At 48.2% G+C, this 23,285-nt stretch overlaps 1 protein-coding gene across 1 annotated transcript in view; it reads left to right on the top strand.

The window, feature by feature from the left end:
• Positions 1-23,285, top strand: part of LOC143766774 (ABC-type organic anion transporter ABCA8-like) — a 158,366-nt gene that overhangs the window by 75,426 nt on the left and 59,655 nt on the right. The window contains exons 24-26 of the mRNA XM_077254726.1: positions 8,811-8,921; positions 10,484-10,654; positions 18,243-18,362. Coding sequence (XP_077110841.1) covers positions 8,811-8,921; positions 10,484-10,654; positions 18,243-18,362 — 402 coding nt within the window. The remainder of the gene's footprint in view (positions 1-8,810; positions 8,922-10,483; positions 10,655-18,242; positions 18,363-23,285) is intronic.

Genomic DNA, 23,285 nt, shown 5'->3' with positions numbered 1-23,285 from the left:
GGGCAACAACCCAGCCGCAGGACCGCTACCTCCGCCTTTGTGCAAGGAGGAACAGTGTTGTGAATTTGCTTTTTGCTCCCTCTAGTGGTTACTAGTTTTTTGACTCTGGTTTTTCTGTCATTCCTTTTATCCGCACCTGGGTCGTTAGTTAGGGGTGTTGCTATATAAGCTCCCTGGACCTTCAGTTCTATGCCTGGCAACGTAGTTATCAGAGCTAGTCTGCTGTGCTCTTGTCTACTGATCCTGGTTCCAGTTATATCAGCTAAGTCTGCCTTTTGCTTTTTGCTATTTGTTTTGGTTTTGTATTTTTGTCCAGCTTGTTCCAAATCTATATCCTGACCTTTGCTGGAAGCTTTAGGGGGCTGGTGTTCTCCCCCCGGACCGTTAGACGGTTCGGGGGTTCTTGAATTTCCAGTGTGGATTTTGATAGGGTTTTTGTTGACCATATAAGTTACCTTTCTTTATTCTGCTATCAGTAAGCGGGCCTCTCTGTGCTAAACCTGGTTCATTTCTGTGTTTGTCATTTCCTCTTACCTCACCGTCATTATTTGTGGGGGGCTTCTATCCAGCTTTGGGGTCCCCTTCTCTGGAGGCAAGAAAGGTCTTTGTTTTCCTCTACTAGGGGTAGCTAGATTCTCCGGCTGGCGCGTGTCATCTAGAATCAACGTAGGAATGATCCCCGGCTACTTCTAGTGTTGGCGTTAGGAGTAGATATATGGTCAACCCAGTTACCACTGCCCTATGAGCTGGATTTTTGTATTCTGCAGACTTCCACGTTCCTCTGAGACCCTCGCCATTGGGGTCATAACAGTTTGCCAGGCCAGTATTAAATGTTTAATGCATTGCAGAAGAGGGATTATAAGAAAGAAGATTCTGAGTTTTTTTTTTTTTTTTTTTTCTCTTTCTTCTTCCCCTTTACCTCAGAGTGGCTATGCTTGCTGCAGACATGAATGTCCAGACCTTGATTACAAGTGTGGACCAGCTGGCTACTCGTGTGCAGGGCATACAAGACTATGTTATCAGAAATCCTAGGTCAGAACCTAAAATACCGATTCCTGAACTGTTTTCCGGAGACAGGTTTAAGTTTAGGAATTTCGTGAATAATTGTAAATTGTTTTTGTCCCTGAGACCCTGTTCATCTGGAGATTCTGCTCAGCAAGTAAAAATTGTTATTTCGTTCTTACGGGGCGACCCTCAGGATTGGGCTTTTTCGCTGGCGCCAGGAGATCCGGCATTGGCTGATCTTGATGCGTTTTTTCTGGCGCTCGGTTTACTTTATGAGGAACCCAATCTTGAGATTCAGGCAGAAAAGGCCTTGCTGGCTATGTCTCAGGGGCAGGACGAGGCTGAAGTGTATTGCCAAAAATTTCGGAAATGGTCCGTGCTGACACATTGGAACGAGTGTGCACTGGCCGCTAATTTTAGAAATGGCCTTTCTGAAGCCATTAAGAATGTTATGGTGGGTTTTCCCATTCCCATAGGTCTGAATGATACTATGGCACTGGCTATTCAAATTTAAACCTCGTTTTATTGGGCCTTACAAGATATTGGAAATCCTTAATCCTGTATCTTTTCGTCTGGATCTTCCTGTGTCGTTTGCTATTCACAATGTATTTCATAGGTCCTTGTTGCGGCGGTACATTGTGCCTGTAGTTCCTTCTGCTGAGCCTCCTGCTCCGGTGTTGGTTGAGGGCGAGTTGGAGTACGTGGTGGAGAAGATCTTGGATTCTCGCCTCTCCAGGCGGAGGCTTCAGTACCTGGTCAAGTGGAAGGGCTATGGTCAGGAGGATAATTCCTGGGTGGTCGCCTCTGATGTTCATGCGGCCGATTTAGTTCGTGCCTTTCATGCCGCTCATCCTGATCGCCCTGGTGGTCGTGGTGAGGGTTCGGTGACCCCTCACTAAGGGGGGGGTACTGTTGTGAATTTGCTTTTTGCTCCCTCTAGTGGTTACTAGTTTTTTGACTCTGGTTTTTCTGTCATTCCTTTTATCCGCACCTGGGTCGTTAGTTAGGGGTGTTGCTATATAAGCTCCCTGGACCTTCAGTTCTATGCCTGGCAACGTAGTTATCAGAGCTAGTCTGCTGTGCTCTTGTCTACTGATCCTGGTTCCAGTTATATCAGCTAAGTCTGCCTTTTGCTTTTTGCTATTTGTTTTGGTTTTGTAGTTTTGTCCAGCTTGTTCCAAATCTATATCCTGACCTTTGCTGGAAGCTTTAGGGGGCTGGTGTTCTCCCCCCGGACCGTTAGACGGTTCGGGGGTTCTTGAATTTCCAGTGTGGATTTTGATAGGGTTTTTGTTGACCATATAAGTTACCTTTCTTTATTCTGCTATCAGTAAGCGGGCCTCTCTGTGCTAAACCTGGTTCATTTCTGTGTTTGTCATTTCCTCTTACCTCACCGTCATTATTTGTGGGGGGCTTCTATCCAGCTTTGGGGTCCCCTTCTCTGGAGGCAAGAAAGGTCTTTGTTTTCCTCTACTAGGGGTAGCTAGATTCTCCGGCTGGCGCGTGTCATCTAGAATCAACGTAGGAATGATCCCCGGCTACTTCTAGTGTTGGCGTTAGGAGTAGATATATGGTCAACCCAGTTACCACTGCCCTATGAGCTGGATTTTTGTATTCTGCAGACTTCCACGTTCCTCTGAGACCCTCGCCATTGGGGTCATAACAGAACAGGAGGAGCACTGCCAGAGCCCTGCAAAATGACCTCCAGCAGGCCACAAATGTGCATGTGTCTGCACAAATGGTTAGAAACCGACTCCATGAGGATGGTCTGAGTGCCCGATTTCCACACATGGGGGTTGTGCTCACAGCCCAACACCATGCAGGACGCTTGGCATTTGCCACAGAACACCAGGATTGACAAATTCGCCACTGGTGCCCTGTGCTCTTCACAGATGAAAGCAGGTTCACACTGAGCACATGGGACAGACATGACAGACTCTGGAGATGTCGTGGAGAGCGATCTGCTGCCTGCAACATCCTTCAGCATGACTGGTTTGGCAGTGGATCAGTAATGATGTGGGGTGGCATTTCTTTGGAGGGCCGCACAGCCCTCCATGTGCTCACCAGAGGTAGCCTGACTGCCATTAGGTACCGAGATGAGATCCTCAGACCCCTTGTGAGACCATATGCTCGTGCGGTTGGCCCTGGGTTCCTCCTAATGCAGGACAATGCCAGACCTCATGTGGCTGGAGTGTGTCAGCAGTTCCTGCAAGATGAAGGCATTGAAGCTATGGACTGGCCCGCCCGTTCCCCAGACGTGAATCTGATTGAACACATCTGGGACATTATGTCTCACACCATCCACCAACGTCACATTGCACCACAGACTGTCCAGGAGTTGGCAGATGCTTTAGTCCAGGTATGGGACCATCCACTGCCTCATCAGGAACATGCCCAGGAACTGTAGGGAGGTCATACAGGCACGTGGAGGCCACACACACTACTGAGCATCATTTCCTTGTCGAGGAATTTCCAGTGAAGTCGGATCAGCCTGTAACTTCATTTTCCACTTTGATTTTGAGCATCACTCCAACTCCAGACCTTGGTGGGATATTAGTTATGATTTACGTTGATAATTTTTAGGTTTTATTGTTCTCGGCACATTCCACTATGTAATGAATAAAGATTTAAAACTGGAATATTTCATTTAGTGATCTAGGATGTGGGATTTTAGTGTTCTCTTTATCTCTTTATTTTTTTGAGCATTATATATATATATATATATATATATATATATATATATACCGTATATATACACTAAGGGATTGTGCTATACATGAGTGCACTTTATACTAAGGGACTGTGTTAGACATAATAGTCAATAATAACGTCTTCCTCCACCTCCCCCGTTCCTAAATCCATTATAAATCCCCCTTCCTCCCATCCCAATCCCCCACACCCATCATTGTCTCCCCACCGCATCCCATTATTGCCCTCTCCCCCACCCCCATGATTGCCCTCTTCACCACCTCCATCATTGCCTCCTCCCCACTACCCCCATCATTGTCCTTTCCACTGCCACCATCATTGCCTTCTCCCCCCACCACCCCATCATTACACATTCTACCACCTCCATCATTTCCTCCTCCCCCACCACCCCCATTATTGTCCTTTCAACCGCCATCATCATTGTCTTCACCCCCACCACCCCATCATTACCCATTCCATGACATCCATCATTGCCTCCTCCCCACTACCCCATCATTGTCCTTTCCACTGCCATCATCATTGTCTTCTCCCCCATCATTACCCATTTCACGATCTCCATCATTTCCTCCTCCCTCACCATCCCCATCATTGCCCTTTCCAAAATCACAATCATTGTCTTTTCCACCACCACCCCCATCATTTCCCATTACACAGCCTCCATCATTTCCTCCTCCCCCACCACCCCCATCATTGCCCTCTCCGTCAACCCAATCATTGCCTTCTGCCCCATCACCCCCATCATTGCCCTCTCTGTCAACCCAATCATTGCCTTCTGCCCCATCACCCCCATCATTGCCCACTCCTGCACACATAGCACCATTCACCTCTCTGCACACACACACACACACAGCACCATTCACCTCTCTGCACACACACACACCTACACACACCTCACCTCTGTGCATGGTATCCTGAAGCCGCACCATCGCTGGCAGATTCCTGTTTCGCACAGCCGCGGCACTGAATGATGATGTCATTCAGCCGCTGCTCTATGAGACAGGAAATGCGGGCAGGAAGAAGGATGGATCCATTCCCTACAGCTCCACTACGCTGCCATTCTCTCTTGCAGGCAGCGGAGCTGCAGGCATTGCTCCTTGCCTGCCGCATATAAGGGCAATCTGGCAAGGGCCCTCCAGAGCCTCAGGGCCGGATAAACTGGTCAGATTGCCCTCATTATTAGCCGCCCTGCAGGGGCTCCCCGGAGCCTCCGGGCCCTGGAGAAGCCGCACTGATTGAGCCGGCCGTATGTCCGCCCATGGATGAAGTACCGTGCCTGGCGAGGCCAGCCTGCAGCAATGAGGAGCAACAAAATGCTCCCTGACTTCACTCTCTAGAGAACACAGGAAAGAGGAGGGGGGAGATAAAGTAGTTACCTTCTGGTTTTGGAAACTGGTGACAAAGTCCACATCTCGATATCCCAGCAAAGACAGAGCTGGCTGAAGGCCTCTGGGAGGAAAGTCTATTTTCCAAGACATGGCTTGATGGTTAGGAAAGTTGTCCTGATGTTATGGAGAGAGTGGTGGGGACCACTGTGACCGCCAAAGGCCCCCCTAAACTTTTGCAAAAAGTACCAAAGACTTGAAAATAGCCGCATAGAGGCTGCAAGAAAAGTGCAAAAACAAATCAGCCAAAGGGCCTGTGAACAGAAATCCAGATGGAAGAACGGCTCAGGGCATAAAGTGGAAGAATAACCCGAAGAAAAAGATTCCAACCAGAACCCATGAATTATACTCGCCTATCCGATGCTTTTAGATGTTCGCAGGGTTACAACTTTGAGGCTATGTGCCCACGTTGCGGATTAGGCTTAGGAATTTTTGGTGCGGATTCTGCATCTCTTGGCAGAAAACGCAGGTGCGGATTTGACGCGGATTTTGTGCGGATTTGCTGCGGATTTACTTTGTTTTTTTACCCCTGCGGATTTCTATAATGGAGTGGGTACAAAAACGCTGCAGATCCGCAAAAAAAGAAGTGACATGCTACTTCTTTTAATCCGCAGTGTTTCCGCACGGACTTTTCTGCACCATTAGCACAGCATTTTTTTTTCCCTATTGATTTACATTGTACTATAAATCACTTGCGGATCTGCAGCATTTCTGCACTGCAAAAAACGCTGCGGATCCGCAGGAAATCTACAACGTGTGCACATACCATTATGGTTTTGCACAAATCATGAGGATACCGGCACTATATTGCGATGTCTGAGGGACATGCTGTCCAATAGGAGGTTTACTACTGTGGGCTACATGGTATACCCTGTGGCGGTTAACATAAAGTGAGGGATATCTCCCCCACATGGAAAAATGAAAAGTAAATTGAAAAGAAAAGACTGAAAAGGAAAAGTAAAGAAAAACAGTTTGTGTCTGCATACGATGGAGACTAGGCTAAAACTGAGTTTTCTGGTGTCTAATGGGAGGGTGCAACAGACCTGAGCCTCCTGGAGGAAGGGTGTAGAAGGGAGCTTCCTTGTGTCTGATGTGATGTTGTAGCCCACCTGACAGAGCCTCCTGGAGAATGGGTATAAAATTGAGCTCCCTGGCGTCTGATGTGATGGTGCAGCCCACCTGGCGGTGCCTCCTGAAGGCCAGGTGTAAAACTGAGTTTCCTGGTGTCTCATGGGAGGGTGCAACCCAACTGGCGGGGCATCCTGGAGGACGGGTGTTAGACTGAGCTTCCTGGTGTCTGATGTGATGGTGCAGCCCACCTGGAGGAGCCTCCTGGTTGACGGGTGTAAGGGTATATACACACATTGTGGATTTGGCTGCGGATCCGCAGCAGATTTGGCCCTGAGGATCCGCAGAAGTTTTCCATGCGTTGTACAGTACCATGTAAACCTATGGAAAACCAAATCCGCAGTGCACCTGCTGCGGAAAATTTAGCGCGGAAACGCTGCGGTTTATTTTCCAAGGTATGTCAATTCTTTGTGCGGATTCCGTAGCGTTTTACACCTATTCCATAATAGGAATCCGCAGGTGTAAAAACGCTGTCAAAATCAGCATAAAAAAACGCAGATAATCCGCAGGTAATACGCAGGGCGTTCTGAAGAATCCGCGCAAAAAAATTCGCAATTGAATCCGCAACATGGGCACAAACCCTAAAACTGAGCTTCCAGGTTTCTGAAGTGATGGTGCAGCCCACCAGGTGGTGCCTCCTGGAGGACCAGTGCAAAACTGAGCTTCCTGGCGTGTGATATGAGGGTGCAGCCCACCTGACAGAGGCTCCTGGAGGGCGAGTGTAAAACTGAGCTTCCTGGTGTCTGTTGTGAGAGTGCAGCCCACTTGCCGGAGCCTCCTGGAGGATGGGTGTAAAACGGAGCTTCCTGGTGTCTGATGGGAGGGTACAGCACACCTGGCGAAACCTCCTAATGGCCGGGTGTAAAACTGAGGTTCCTGGTGTCTGATGTGAGGGTGCAGCCCACCTGGCGAAACCTCCTAATGGCCGGGTGTAAAACTGAGGTTCCTGGTGTCTGATGGGAGGGTGCAGCCTACTTGTGAGGCCTCCTGGAGGACGGGTGTAAAGCTGAGGTTCCTGGTGTCTGATGTAAGGGTGCAGCCCACCAGTTGAAACCTCCTAATTGCCGTGTGTAAAACTGAGGTTCCTGGTGTCTGATGTGAGGGTGCAGCCCACCTGGCGAAACCTCCTAATGGCCAGGTGTAACAATGAGGCTCCTGGTGTCTGATGGGAGGGTGCAGCTCACTTGGCGGAGCCTCTTAGAGGATGGGTGTAAAACAAAGCTTCCTGATGTCTGATGTGAGGATGCAGCCCATCTGGCGGAGCCTCATGGAGGCCGGGTGTAACAATGAGCTTCCTGGTGTCTGATGTGAGGGTGCAGCCCACTTAGTGGAGCCTCCTTGAGGATGGGTGTAAAACTGTCTGATCTTCCTGGTGTCTGATGTGAGGGTTCAAGCCACCTAGCGGAGCCTCCAGGAGGAAGGGTGTAAAACTGAGCTTCCTGGTGTCCGATGTGATGGTGCAGCCCACCTGGAAGAGCCTCCTGGAGGATGGGTGTAAAACTGAGCTTCCTAGTGTCTGATGGGAGGGTGCAGCCCAACTGGCGAAGCCTCCTGGAGAACAGGTGTAAAACTGAGCTTCCTTGTGTCTGGTGTGAGGGTGAAGCCCACCTGGCGGAGCCTCCTGGAGGCCATGTGTAACAATGAGCTTCCTGGTATCTGATGTGAGGGTACAGCCCACCTGGAGGAGCCTCTTGGAGGACGGGTGTAAAACTGAGCTTCCTAGTGTCTGATTTAAGGGTGCAGCCCACCTGGCGGAGCTTCCTGATGGGCGGGTGTAGCAATGAGCGTCCTGGTGTCTGATGGGAGGGTGCAGACTGCCTGGCGGAGCCCTTTGGAGGCTGGATGAAACAATGAGCTCCCCGGTGTCTGATGGGAGGGTGCAGCCCACCTGGCAGAGCCTCCTGGAGGCCAGGTGTAAAACTGAGCTTCCTGGTGTCTGATGTGAGGGTGCAGCCCACCTGGCAGAGCCTCCTGGAGGCCAGGTGTAAAACTGAGCTTCCTGGTGTCTGATGTGAGGGTGCAGCCCACCTGGCAGAGCCTTCTGGAGGCCAGGTGTAAAACTGAGCTTCCTGGTGTCTGATGGGAGGGTGCAGCCCACCTGGCAGAGCCTCCTGGAGGCCAGGTGTAAAACTGAGCTTCCTGGTGTCTGATGGGAGGGTGCAGCCCACCTGGCAGAGCCTCCTGGAGGCCAGGTGTAAAACTGAGCTTCCTGGTGTCTGATGGGAGGGTGCAGCCCACCTGGCAGAGCCTTCTGGAGGCCAGGTGTAAAACTGAGCTTCCTGGTGTCTGATGGGAGGGTGCAGCCCACCTGGCAGAGCCTCCTGGAGGCCAAACCATGCCCTTGTGTCCCACGTTGATAGTAACGATAAAAGTATACAATTTAAAACATCAGAAAACAGAAGCAGAATCACTGATTTTTTATTTATTTCTTCCCATGAAGAGTTGAGAAAGGTTACATAATAAGTTATAAGTAGCCCAAAATGTGACCCTAACAAATAGAAAGCATCCCACCAAAAGTATAAATGTCATGGCTGTGTGAACATTAAGGACACGTTTTCCTTAATTTATGTTTTCCTTTCTCCTTAGGTAGAGTGGTTTAACTCAGATTTCATAACTTTCATGGTCAGCGTGTCATTCATGTTTTTCGCTTGTGGTTTTGCCCCCCACTTTGCGATGAGCAGCGTTGAGGACTATAAGGTGGGTGTGAAGAGCTTTACATCCAGAGCTGTATTCATACTTCTACTGATTCATATAGGTCTGTTAGAGTTATAACTATGTTTAGGGTTAGGGCTATTACAGAGCTAGGTTTAAGGTTAGATCTATGATTAGGGTTAGGGCTATTGCAGGGCTAGGATTAGTGTTAGAGCTAGTATAAGGATTATGGTTAGAATTCATGCAAGGACTAGGGGTAAGAGCAGTACAAGGGCTATTATTAAAGTTAATACAAGGGATAGGGTTAGGGATAGAACTATGATTACGGTTAGGGTTAGTACAAGGGCTAGAGTTAGGGTCAGTACACAGGATAGGGTAAGAGTTCATGCAAAGGCTAGGGTTAAGACTAGTACAAGGGGTACGGTTAGAATGCATACAAGGGTTAGGGCTAGTATAAAGGATGAGGTTTGAACTATGATTAGAGCTAGGGTTAGTATAAGGATTATGGTTAGAATTCATGCAAGGGCTAGGGTTAAGACCATTACAAGGGATAGGGTTAGAACTGAGATTAGGGTTAGGGCTAGTATAATGGCTAGGGTTAGGGCTAGTACAGAGGATAGGGTAAGAGTTCATACAAAGGTGAGGGTTAAGACTAGTACAAGGGGTATTGTTACAACTCATACAAGGTTTAGGGCTAGTATAAAGGATAGGGTTGGAACTATGATTAGGGTAGGGCTAGTACAAGGTCTAGGATTAGAGGTCATACAAGGGTTAGAGTTAGGACTATGGTTTGGGTTAGAATTCATGCAAAGGTTAGGGTAAGGACTCTGGTTAGGGCTAGGGTTAGTACACAGGATAAGGATAGAGTTCATACAAGGACTATGGTTAAAGCAAGTGCAAGAGCTAGGGTTAGAGTCATTGCAAGGGTTAGGGCTAGTGCAAGGGATAGTGTTTGAACTATGATTAGGGTTAGGACTAGTACAAAAGCTAGTGTTAGAGTTCATATAAAGACTAGGGTTAAGGCTAGTACAAGGGTTAGAGTTCATACAAGGGTTAGGCTTAGAACTATGATTTGGGTAGGGGTTAGTAGAAGTGTTAGCATCAGAGTTGATACAAGGGCTAGGTTTAGGACTAGAAGAAGGGTTAGGGTTAGGAATATGGTTTGGGTTATAGTTTATGCAAGGGTTAGGGTTACGAATATGGTTAAGGTCAGTACAAGGGAAAAGGCTAGTACAAGAGTGAGGGTTGTAATAAAGTGTAACTTTTTATTTTTGCCAAAGGACACAATCTAATTCCATCCGTATGTTGTTATAATACAATCCATGTGCTTGGGGAATTAGGGGCTCCATACTGGTGGAAGGGGCTTGGAGTGATAACTGCCTATTGGATCGGAGGCACAAAATATCAGCCTTGCCCCAGGCATTGGCACCCACGTCACGCTAGTGTCTGACGGACATGTTGAGGGTGCAGCAATGTCACTTCCCAGGCAATCTGAATTTGCTTTCCTTTCCGTTGGGATTATATTCTCACACATCATGTAGAGGGTCACTGCTCGTCCTTCTCTCCAGCACTCAGAACAGATTGATAATACCGTCCTCTTCTTACAGATCAAGGCTCGTTCTCAGCTGCGGATCTCCGGCCTCTTCCCGTCTGCGTACTGGTGCGGACAGGCCTTGCTGGACGTCACCCTCTATTGGCTGCTGCTTTTCCTGATAATGGCCATATTGTTTGCATTCAATTACAGAAACCCATTTCCTTTTAGCATTGTGGCACTAATGGTAACTCTCCATGATTCTGTAGTGTGGCCCTACTGGATGTAACAGCAGCGGCATGAGGTGTCACCGAAAGGAAACTTGGCTCATACCAATTGTTTTGCCAGAAGGGTCTATGCCGACATCGATTGTACTCTGCTGACAGCTCCTGTCTTCTGCTGATACCTCCAGTCCTCTGCTAACATGTCCTGTCCTCTGATGACTTGTCCTGTCCTCTGCTGACTCATCCTGTCCCCTGCTGATACATCCTGTCGTCTGCTGACACGTCCTGTCCTCTGTTGACACATCCGGTCCTCTGCTGACTTGTCCTGTCCTCTGTTGACACATCCGGTCCTCTGCTGACTTGTCCTGTCCTCTGCTGACTTGTCCTGTCCTCTGCTGACACGTCCTGTCCTCTGCTGACACGTCCTGTCCTCTGTTGACACATCCGGTCCTCTGCTGACTTGTCCTGTCCTCTGCTGACACGTCCTGTTCTCTGTTGACACATCCGGTCCTCTGCTGACTTGTCCTGTCCTCTGCTGACATGTCCTGTCCTCTGCTGACACATCCGGTCCTCTGCTGACTGGTCCTGTCCTCTGCTGACACGTCTTGTCTGTCCTGCTGACAGAAATTGTACTCTGCTGACACGTCCTGACCTCTGCTGACACGTCCTATTCTCTGGTGACACATCCTGTCCTCTGCTGACTTGTCGTCTCCTCTTCTGACACGTCTTGTCCATCCTGCTGACATCGATTGTATTGTGCTGACACTCCTGTTCTCTGTGGACATCGATTGTACTTTGCTTGCACTGCTGTTGTGAATTTACCTTTTGGCTCCCTCTAGTGGCTACTAGTGTTTTTACTCTGGGTATGTCTATCATCCCTTGTATGCTCACCTGGGTCGTTAGGTCAGGGGTGTTGCTATATTAGCTCCCTGGACCTTCAGTTCAATGCCTGGCAACGTTGATATCAGAGCTAATCTGTAGTGCTCTTGTCTACTGATCCTGGTTCCTGCTTGATTAAGCTAAGTCTGCTTTCTTGCTTTTTGCGATTGTTTTTGTTTTGCATTTTTGTCCAGCTTGTACATAATCTGTATCCTATCCTTGCTGGAAGCTCTAGGGAGGCTGGAGTTCTCCCCCCGGGCCGTTAGACGGTTCGGGGGTTCTTGAATCTCCAGTGTGGATTTTTGTTAGGGTTTTTGTTGACCATATAAGTTATCTTACTACATTCTGCTATTAGTGAGTGGGCCTCTCTTTGCTAAACCTAGTTCATCTCTGTGTTTGTCATTTCCTCTTACCTCACCGTTATTATTTGTGGGGGGCTTGTATCCAACTTTTGGGGTCTATTCTCTGGAGGCAAGAGAGGTCTTTGTTTTCCTCTTCTAGGGGTAGTTAGTCCTCCGGCTGGCGCGAGACATCTAGCGACCAACGTAGGCATGTTCCCCGGCTACTTCTAGTGTTGGCGTTAGGAGTAGATATATGGTCAACCCAGTTACCACTGCCCTATGAGCTGGATTTTTGTACTTCGCAGACTTGCTGATATCTCTGAGACCCTCGCCATTGGGGTCATAACAGTTTGCCAGGCCAGTATTAAATGTTAAATGCATTGCAGAAGCGGGATTATAAGAAAGAAAGTTCTGAGTTTTTTTTTCTCTCTCTCATTTTTTTTTCTTTTCCCCTTTACCTCTGAGTGGCTTGTGATTGCTGCAGACATGAATGTCCAGACCTTGATTACGGGTGTGGACCAGCTTGCTGCTCGTGTGCAGGGCATACAAGATTATGTTACCAGAAATCCTATGTCAGAACCTAAGATACCGATTCCTGAACTGTTTTCCGGAGACCGATTTAAGTTTAGAAATTTCAGGAATAATTGTAAATTGTTTTTGTCCCTGAGACCCTGTTCCTCTGGAGACTTCGCTCAGCAAGTGAAAATTGTTATTTCTTTTTTACGGGGCGACCCTCAGGATTGGGCTTTCTCGCTGGCGCCAGGAGATCCGGCATTGGCTGATCTTGATGCGTTTTTTCTGGCGCTCGGTTTGCTTTATGAGGAACCCAATCTTGAGATTCAGGCAGAAAAAGCCTTGCTGGCTATGTCTCAGGGCCAGGACGAGGCTGAAGTGTATTGCCAAAAATTTCGGAAATGGTCCGTGCTGACCCAGTGGAACGAGTGTGCATTGGCTGCAAATTTTAGAAATGGTCTTTCTGAAGCCATTAAGAATGTGATGGTGGGTTTTCCCATTCCCACAGGTCTGAATGATTCTATGGCCCTGGCTATTCAAATCGACCGGCGGTTGCGGGAGCGCAAAACCGCAAATTCCCTCATGGTGTTGTCTGAACAGGCACCTGAATTAATGCAATGTGATAGAATCCTGACTAGAAATGAGCGGAAAATTCATAGACGCCAGAATGGCTTGTGTTACTACTGTGGTGATTCTACACATGTTATATCAGCATGCTCTAAACGTCTTACTAAGGTTGTTAGTCCGGTCGTCATTGGTAATTTGCAACCTAAATTTATTCTATCTGTAACTTTGATTTGCTCACTGTCATCGTATCCTGTCATGGCGTTTGTGGACTCAGGTGCGGCTCTGAGCCTTATGGATCTGTCATTTGCCAAGCGCTGCGGATTTGTTCTTGAGCCATTGGAAAATCCTATCCCTCTTAGGGGTATTGATTCTACGCCATTGGCAAAAAATAAACCGCAGTTTTGGACACAGGTTACCATGTGCATGACTCCCGAACATCGGGAGGTAATACGTTTTCTTGTTCTGCATAAAATGCATGATTTGGTTGTTTTGGGTTTGCTATGGTTACAGACCCATAATCCAGTCCTGGACTGGAAGGCTATGTCAGTGTCAAGTTGGGGCTGCCATGGAATTCATGGAGATTCCCTGCCCTTGTCTATTGCTTCTTCTACGCCTTCGGAAGTTACGGCATATTTGTCTGATTATCAGGATGTCTTCAGCGAGTCTAAGTCCAGTGCACTGCCTCCTCATAGGGAATGTGACTGTGCAATAGATTTGATCCCTGGCAGTAAGTTTCCTAAGGGGAGACTGTTTAATCTGTCGGTACCTGAACATACCGCGATGCGATTATATATCAAGGAGTCTCTTGAGAAGGGGCATATCCGTCCTTCTTCTTCCCCTCTTGGTGCGGGATTCTTTTTTGTGGCCAAAAAGGACGGATCTTTGAGGCCTTGTATTGACTATCGGCTTTTAAATAAGATCACTGTCAAATTTCAGTATCCTTTGCCGTTGTTGTCAGATTTGTTTGCCCGGATTAAAGGTGCCAAGTGGTTCATCAAGATAGACCTTCGTGGTGCGTACAACCTTGTGCGCATTAGGCAGGGCGATGAATGGAAAACCGCATTCAATACGCCCGAAGGTCATTTTGAGTACTTGGTGATGCCATTTGGGCTCTCTAATGCTCCCTCAGTGTTTCAGTCCTTTATGCATGATATTTTCCGGAAGTATCTGGATAAATTTTTGATTGTTTATCTGGATGATATTCTGTTTTTTTCTGATGATTGGGACTCGCATGTGGAGCAGGTCAGGATGGTTTTTGAGATTTTGCGTGAAAATTCTTTGTTTGTAAAAGGCTCAAAGTGTCTCTTTGGTGTACAGAAGGTTCCCTTTTTGGGGTTCATTTTTTCCCCTTCTGCTGTGGAGATGGATCCAGTCAAGGTCCGAGCTATTCATGATTGGACTCAACCCTCGTCAGTTAAGAGTCTTCAGAAGTTCTTGGGTTTTGCTAACTTCTACCGTCGTTTTATCGCAAATTTCTCTAGCGTTGTTAAACCGCTGACGGATATGACCAAGAAAGGCTCTGATGTAGCTAACTGGGCTCCTGCAGCCGTGGAGGCTTTCCAGGAGTTGAAACGCCGGTTTACTTCGGCGCCTGTTTTGTGCCAGCCTGACGTCTCACTTCCCTTTCAGGTTGAGGTGGATGCTTCGGAGATTGGGGCAGGGGCCGTATTGTCGCAGAGAGGCCCTGGTTGCTCTACTATGAGACCTTGTGCCTTTTTCTCTAGGAAGTTTCCGCCGGCAGAGCGAAATTATGATGTGGGCAATCGGGAGTTATTGGCCATGAAGTGGGCATTTGAGGAGTGGCGTCATTGGCTCAAGGGTGCTAAGCATCGGGTGGTGGTCTTGACTGATCACAAAAATTTGATGTATCTCGAGTCTGCTAAACGCCTGAATCCTAGACAGGCCCGCTGGTCATTGTTTTTCTCCCGTTTTGACTTTGTGGTCTCGTATTTACCAGGTTCTAAGAATGTGAAGGCCGATGCTCTGTCTAGGAGCTTTGTGCCTGATGCTCCTGGAGTCGCTGAACCTGAGGGTATTCTTAAGGAAGGAGTTATCTTGTCAGCGATTTCTCCAGATCTGCGACGTGTGTTGCAGAGATTTCAGGCTGGTAGGCCTGACTCTTGTCCACCTGACAGATTGTTTGTGCCTGCTAAATGGACCAGCAGAGTCATTTCCGAGGTTCATTCCTCAGTGTTGGCAGGGCACCCGGGAATTTTTGGCACCAGAGATCTGGTGGCCAGGTCCTTTTGGTGGCCTTCCTTGTCAAGGGATGTGCGGTCATTTGTGCAGTCCTGCGGTACTTGTGCTCGAGCTAAGCCTTGCTGTTCTCGTGCCAGCGGGTTGCTCTTGCCCTTGCCTGTCCCGAAGAGACCTTGGACACACATCTCTATGGATTTCATTTCGGACCTCCCGGTGTCTAAAGGCATGTCTGTCATCTGGGTGATATGTGATCGTTTCTCCAAGATGGTCCATCTGGTTCCTTTGCCTAAGCTGCCTTCCTCTGCTGATCTGGTTCCTGTGTTCTTCCAGAACGTGGTTCGTTTGCACGGCATTCCTGAGAATATTGTGTCGGACAGAGGATCCCAGTTTGTTTCCAGGTTCTGGCGATCCTTTTGTGGTAGGATGGGCATTGATTTGTCGTTTTCGTCCGCTTTTCATCCACAGACTAACGGACAAACGGAACGAACTAATCAGACTCTGGAGGCGTATTTGAGGTGTTTTGTCTCTTCTGATCAGGATGATTGGGTGACCTTCTTGCCGTTGGCTGAATTTGCCCTTAATAATCGGGCTAGTTCTGCCACCTTGGTTTCGCCATTTTTCTGCAACTCCGGTTTCCATCCTCGTTTTTCCTCGGGACATGTGGAGCCTTCTGACTGTCCTGGAGTGGATTCTGTGGTGGATAGGTTGCAGCGGATCTGGAATCATGTGGTGGACAACTTGAAGTTGTCACAGGAGAAGGCTCAGCGTTTTGCCAATCGCCGCCGCGGTGTGGGTCCCCGACTTCGTGTTGGGGATTTGGTATGGCTGTCTTCTCGATTTGTTCCTATGAAGGTCTCCTCTCCCAAATTTAAGCCTCGATTCATTGGTCCTTACAAGATATTGGAGATCCTTAATCCTGTATCCTTTCGCCTGGATCTTCCGGTGTCGTTTGCCATTCACAACGTGTTTCATAGGTCCTTGTTGCGGCGGTACGTTGTGCCTGTGGTTCCTTCTGCTGAGCCTCCTGCTCCGGTGTTGGTTGAGGGCGAGTTGGAGTACGTGGTGGAGAAGATCTTAGATTCTCGTCTCTCCAGGCGGAGGCTTCAGTACCTGGTCAAGTGGAAGGGCTATGGTCAGGAGGATAATTCCTGGGTGGTCGCCTCTGATGTGCATGCGGCCGATTTAGTTCGCGCCTTTCACGCCGCTCATCCTGATCGCCCTGGTGGTCTTGGTGAGGGTTCGGTGACCCCTCACTAAGGGGGGGGTACTGTTGTGAATTTACCTTTTGGCTCCCTCTAGTGGCTACTAGTGTTTTTACTCTGGGTATGTCTATCATCCCTTGTATACTCACCTGGGTCGTTAGGTCAGGGGTGTTGCTATATTAGCTCCCTGGACCTTCAGTTCAATGCCTGGCAACGTTGATATCAGAGCTAATCTGTAGTGCTCTTGTCTACTGATCCTGGTTCCTGCTTGATTAAGCTAAGTCTGCTTTCTTGCTTTTTGCGATTGTTTTTGTTTTGCATTTTTGTCCAGCTTGTACATAATCTGTATCCTATCCTTGCTGGAAGCTCTAGGGAGGCTGGAGTTCTCCCCCCGGGCCGTTAGACGGTTCGGGGGTTCTTGAATCTCCAGTGTGGATTTTTGTTAGGGTTTTTGTTGACCATATAAGTTATCTTACTACATTCTGCTATTAGTGAGTGGGCCTCTCTTTGCTAAACCTAGTTCATCTCTGTGTTTGTCATTTCCTCTTACCTCACCGTTATTATTTGTGGGGGGCTTGTATCCAACTTTTGGGGTCTATTCTCTGGAGGCAAGAGAGGTCTTTGTTTTCCTCTTCTAGGGGTAGTTAGTCCTCCGGCTGGCGCGAGACATCTAGCGACCAACGTAGGCATGTTCCCCGGCTACTTCTAGTGTTGGCATTAGGAGTAGATATATGGTCAACCCAGTTACCACTGCCCTATGAGCTGGATTTTTGTACTTCGCAGACTTGCTGATATCTCTGAGACCCTCGCCATTGGGGTCATAACACACTGCCCACTGATGACATGTTCTGTCCTCTGCTGACACGTCCTGCCCTCTGCTTAATGTCCTGCCCTCTGCTGACATGTCCTGCCCTCTGCTGACATGTCCTGCCCTCTACTAACATGTCCTGTCCTCTGCTGACATGTCCTGTCCTCTGATGTTACCCCCTGTTCTATGCTCCCATCTCTTGTTTTATTCTCCCACCTCCTGTCTGCTGACATTGCTGAAATCCTGTCACATCTTCTGTCCTCTATTGACAACTCCAATATTCTACTGACACTTCCTGTCATCTACTGACACCTCCTGTCCTTTGCTGACACCTCCTGTCCTCTACTGACATCTCCTGTCCTCTACTGACATCTCCTGTCCTCTACTGACACTTCCTGTCCTCTACTGACACCTCCTGTTCTCTGCTGACACTTCCTGTCATCTACTGACATCTCCTGTCCTCTGCTGACACATCCTATCTTCTGTAGATGTCTCTTATCTGCTGCTGACACATCCTATCTGCTGACCCCTCTTACATTTTACTGACACCTCCTGTCCTCTACTGACACCTCCTGTCCTCTGCTGACACCTCCTGTCCTCTGCTGACACATCCTATCTTCTGCTGACATCTCTTATGTTCTGCTGACAAATGAGGTGCTCTGCTGACACCTCCTGTCCTCTGCTGACACCTCCTGTCCTCTGCTGACACATCCTATCTTCTGCTGACATCTCTTATGTTCTGCTGACACATGCAGTGCTCTGCTGACACCTCCTGTCCTCTGATGACACCTTCTGTCCTTTACTGATGCATCCTGTCTACTGCTGCCACCTCCTGTCCTCTGTTGACACCTCCTGTCCTCTGCTGCCACCTCCTGTCCTCTGCTGACACATCCTATATTCTCTTGACATCTCTTATCTTCTGCTGACATCTCTTATCTTCTGCTGACACCTCCTGTCCTCTGCTGACACCTTCTGTCCTTTACTGATGCATCCTGTCTTCTGCTGACACCTCCTGTCCTCTGCTGACACCTCTCTTCTGCTGACACCTGCTGTCCTCTGCTCCTGACCTTCTCTCACTTGGTTACACCCTCCTGTCTTTCAGATCCTGAACCTCCTCTTCTTCAGTGCGGACATGGTCCTTTTTGTTTATGTAATCGCCTTCATTTTTAGAAAAGGAAAACTTCATCCAGATCGGTGGTCCTTCCTCTTCGTCATGCTGGGAGTAAGAGACATCCTGTGGCGTCCTATAGGGTCCATGCACAGGTTTGGGGTACAGGTTGGGAGTATTTGGGATACACAGCCACAGCGTTTACCTCTTGAAATGCCCGGCATAGAGATATTACTCAGTTAACCCTTTAATAACCGCTGATACCAGTTAAAGCGGTGGCCGTTAAGTGGCCTTATTCCATCATTGCCGATCGAGAATAAGGGTATCGCGCCCTCCAGCGTTGGAAAATCTCCAAGGTTTCAGCTACCAGAGGTAGATACCACCCAGGAGAACACGGTCAGGGACATTTTTTCTGGTCCCCAATCACGGGAAAAAATACGCGTGCCCTAGGGTGCCAAGGAAAAATGAAATTTGCAAATTGGTAAGTCTTACCCCTCAAATTTGTTCCTTTTGGCATAAGGATTCACCATGTAAAATATGTTGACATTAAATTTAGATTTACCACTTGCTCAAGGTATATGTATATATATCTATACACATTTGGTATCGTCGCGTTCAGAAACACCCGATCTATCAAAATATAAAATCAATTAATCTGATTGGTAAAGGGCATAACCTACCATACATAACGCGGGATATGCATGACGATAAATACTAAACAAATATTTAAACCTGCAATATGAGGTGCCGTTGAGCATGTGACGGGGTGTACGGCAGAGCAGGAAGGGACAACAGGCCGAGGGACGATCCAACGAGATTTATTAAAGCAGGGAGCATACAACATCAAATATCCATAATGTCCTTCAAGTTCATGAGAAGTCCACAATAAGTCCAAGTAAAGAAACAGATCTGGAGGTGCTTTCCAGTAATCCCGCACCCGATAAACAAAACAATAGTCCTTCCACGAGTCCCACAGAACAGATCCCAAAACAATCTCACGAATGACGAGATATGTCCTCAGCTCAAGTCTCGCCCCGTTCGCTTCCGCAGTCACAGATGGACGTGGGGTCTTGCCTCAGCTAAGAATCCCCACTCCTTGTCCTTTTAGGATCATCTCACATCTGATCTCAAAAATAAGAATGGATTGTCTGAGCTCCTGGGATCCGCCCATGAAGGGGGTAGGGGTCACACCTTCTGTTCAATGGTTGGATCCACCAGAAGATTCTATGCTGGTCGGTTCCGCTTAGTCTACGTAGTATGTACATTTGACTAGCCACCTGCTGTGAGGAAGAATGGCTATTCCTTCACTAGTTGACAAAGCTTAATTACATTAAAGCTTAGGGCTGCAAGTATTGGGGGAAGGAGACATTGTTACAGGTGACTCACAGCACAAGAAAATACATAAATTACTGCTAAAAGAAACCAGAGAACAGTTACATACATCAAATGGCATATTATTCAAATACAGGACAGGGTAAAAGTACATATCATGACAATCCCTTCCCCTCCCAATTTGTGTACGTACTAGGAACCTCTACAGGTCGCTGGTTAAGTACACACAAGCAGAGCGTAACTTACATGTGGCTTCATGCAGCCACGAATTGGCATCGTAGCTCTCCCACATCATTGCCCAGGAGAACATCTGCAGGCAGACCACCCATCACCCCAACCACACATCGCCTGACCCCAAAACCAAAGTTCAGATCCACAGTGGCTGTGGGAATAGTCCTCCATTGCCCACCAGCCAGTCTAATGACAATCCCAGGTCCTCTATGAACTGCCTCAGGCCGAACCACTCGGGGATCAGCCAGTGTGAGGAAAGCCCCCGAGTCACAAAATCCAATAAGTCTCTGTCCATCCAGCACGACCTCCTGCAAGTGCTTACCTCGATGAGCAGAAGTCGTCATAGCTGCAGGTCGCACACCATAAACTCCTAGTGGTGCAACATGGGTGGGTGAGGCACTAGGCCAGTCCTCACGTAGTGGTGACACGTCTTCCTCCATGGCACTTGGCTGTACATAATTAATAATATGACTGGGTACAGGATCAATCCTCATTTGAACAGCTGGGCAGGAGGCTTGCAGATGCCCCGGCTGCCCACATCGATAGCATCTGTGCTGGGTCTCACTCCATCCAAGGCGTCCTCTTGGGCGAGGGGTAAGGGAACCTGGAGGCCGGCTCCCACCTGAAGGTGCTGTAGGGGTTTGAGGATGACTCCTCCATGGGCTTGCTGGGCATGAGGCCTGCAGATGCCCCTGATGCCCACAACCATAACACCTGTGCTCTGCTACTTCCTCTCCTCGTCGTATTCCAGAAAATGCAGTAGAAGCAACTGGAGGCACATTTACACGGGTATCAGCATGAGGTGGTGGCTTAGAGGAACAGGGAACAATGGGGACAGAAGAACTGGGGGCCACCGATGTTGTGGAGCTGGTAGGCCTCTCTCGATCCTCTAACAGAACCCTCCACTGAGGCTTGATGGTGAGAGCCTCATCAGCGAGAGATGCAGCTTCTTCCACTGTCGCTGGTCTCCTCTCACGCACCCATTCCCGGATCTCAGCAGGGCACTTGAAGTAAAACTGCTCTTTTAGGATAACCTGGAGGAAGGTCTCCCAGGTTAAGGCCTCCTCTGCCTCCAGCCAGCGATGACATATTTGTTTGAGTCTATGAGCATATATCTTAAAAGACACTTCCCCATCACAGGCTAAAGTACGGAACTGAGTCCTGTAAGTGTCTGGCGTCACAGCATAATGTTCTAGAATAGTCTGTTTAATCTCCACATACTCATGGTTCCCCCGAGGGTCCATAGCTCTATAGGCTTCGGCAGCTCCACCCTCTAAGAGCCCCACCAGATGTCGGACTCGCTCCCTTTCCGGGACTTCCATTAATCGACACTGATGCTCAAAGTCCTGGAAGAAGCCCTCAATGTCACCTGCAGCCTCATTAAAGGGCTTGAAGTCTTTGCGGGACACTCTGGGGAGTTCCCTCATGGTGGGTGCTGGGGTTACAGTCTGTCTGGAGCTTCTAGCTGCTTCCAAAGCGATCTGCCTCTCCAGCAATGCCATCTCCTGAGCTCTGTCCTCGGCTCTGTGAATGGCCTCCCTCTCCCTCTCCTCGGCTCTGTGAATGGCCTCCCTCTCCCTCTCCTGGGCTCTGTGAATGGCCTCTCTTATCGTCTATGGTGGCCTCCTTTCCCAGCAATGCCAACTCCTCCTCGTACCACACAACCCACTGACTTTTTTGGGTATTTACCTCCGGCTGCAGTCTTTCCTCCATTTGCTGTGAGGATCCTTCCTCAGTGTCATCTTGCAGGCAAACTCCTTCCAAAGCCTCAATTAGCTGCTCCCTGGAGAGTCCTTTAAAACAGACTCCTACTTCACGGGCCTTTGATTGTAGGCTCCCCAAAGTCCAGTTCTTGTACTCTGCGGTGCTGGTTCCCGATGTTGGGCCATTGTCCTCCATTCCTTCTGCTCTGATCCCGCTGCTTGCCACCAGTTTGTGACGGGGTGTACGGCAGAGCAGGAAGGGACAACAGGCCGAGAGACGATCCAACGAGATTTATTAAAGCAGGGAGCATACAACATCAAATATCCATAATGTCCTTCAAGTTCACGAGAAGTCCACAATAAGTCCAAGTAAAGAAACAGATCTGGAGGTGCTTTCCAGTAATCCCGCACCCGATAAACGAAACAATAGTCCTTCCACGAGTCCCACAGAACAGATCCCAAAACAATCTCACGAATGACTAGATATGTCCTCAGCTCAAGTCTCGCCCCGTTCGCTTCCGCAGTCACAGATGGACGTGGGGTCTTGCCTCAGCTAAGAATCCCCACTCCTTGTCCTTTTAGGATCAACTCACATCTGATCTCAAAAATAAGAATGGTTTGTCTGAGCTCCTGGGACCCGCCCATGAAGGGGGTAGGGGTCACACCTTCTGTTCAATGGTTGGATCCACCAGAAGATTCTATGCTGGTCGGCTCCGCTTAGTCTACGTAGTATGTACATTTGACTAGCCACCTGCTGTGAGGAAGAATGGCTATTCCTTCACTAGTTGACAAAGCTTAATTACATTAAAGCTTAGGGCTGCAAGTATTGGGGGAAGGAGAGATTGTTACAGGTGATTCCCAGCACAAGAAAATACATAAATTACAGCTAATAGAAACCAGAGAACAGTTACATACATCAAATGGCATATTATTCAAATACAGGACAGGGTAAAAGTACATATCATGACAGAGCAACCAGCAAATGATAACTAGTCCTAAAAAAGAAAATTATGACCAAAAAGGAACAAAATTAGGAGGTAAGACCTTCAAAAACTTGCTACTTAATTTTTACCATGCATTTCCTTGGCACCCTAGTGTGCCCCCTATTAAAAACATCTCTCTTCTGACATGATGTCACAAGACAGAGAAGTGAGGTCCCCAAGCCCCCGTGTTACCTCCACCATTCCCCGATCCCTAGTGATGACCTGTGATGACCTGTGATGACCTGTGATGACCTGTGATGATCTGTGATGATCTGTGATAATTTGTGATAATCTGTGATGAATCTGTGATGACCTGTGATGATTTGTGATGATCTGTGATGATTCTGTGATGATCTGTGTTGATCTGTGATGCTTCTGTGATGACCTGTGATGACCTGTGATGATCTCTGATGATTCTGTGATGATTCTGTGATGACCTGTGATGATCTGTGTTGATCTGTGATGATTCTGTGATGATTCTGTGATGACCTGTGATGATCTCTGATGACCTGTGATGATTCTGTGATGATTTGTGATGACCTGTGATGATCTCTGATGATCCTGTGACGATCTGTGACGATCTGTGATGATTCTGTGATGACCTGTGATGATTCTGTGATGACCTGTGATGACCTCTGATGATTCTGTGATGACCTGTGATGATTCTGTGATGACCTGTGATGACCTGTGATGATTCTATGATGATCTGTGATGACCTGTGATGACCTGTGATGATCTGTGATGATCTGTGATGACCTGTGATGATTCTGTGATGACCTGTGATGATT

The sequence above is a fragment of the Ranitomeya variabilis genome, chromosome 4 (assembly GCF_051348905.1).
Source record: "Ranitomeya variabilis isolate aRanVar5 chromosome 4, aRanVar5.hap1, whole genome shotgun sequence".
Classification (NCBI taxonomy): domain Eukaryota; kingdom Metazoa; phylum Chordata; class Amphibia; order Anura; family Dendrobatidae; genus Ranitomeya; species Ranitomeya variabilis.
The sequence above is the reverse complement of the archived record's forward strand: the minus strand, read 5'-3'. Positions and strand labels throughout refer to the sequence as shown.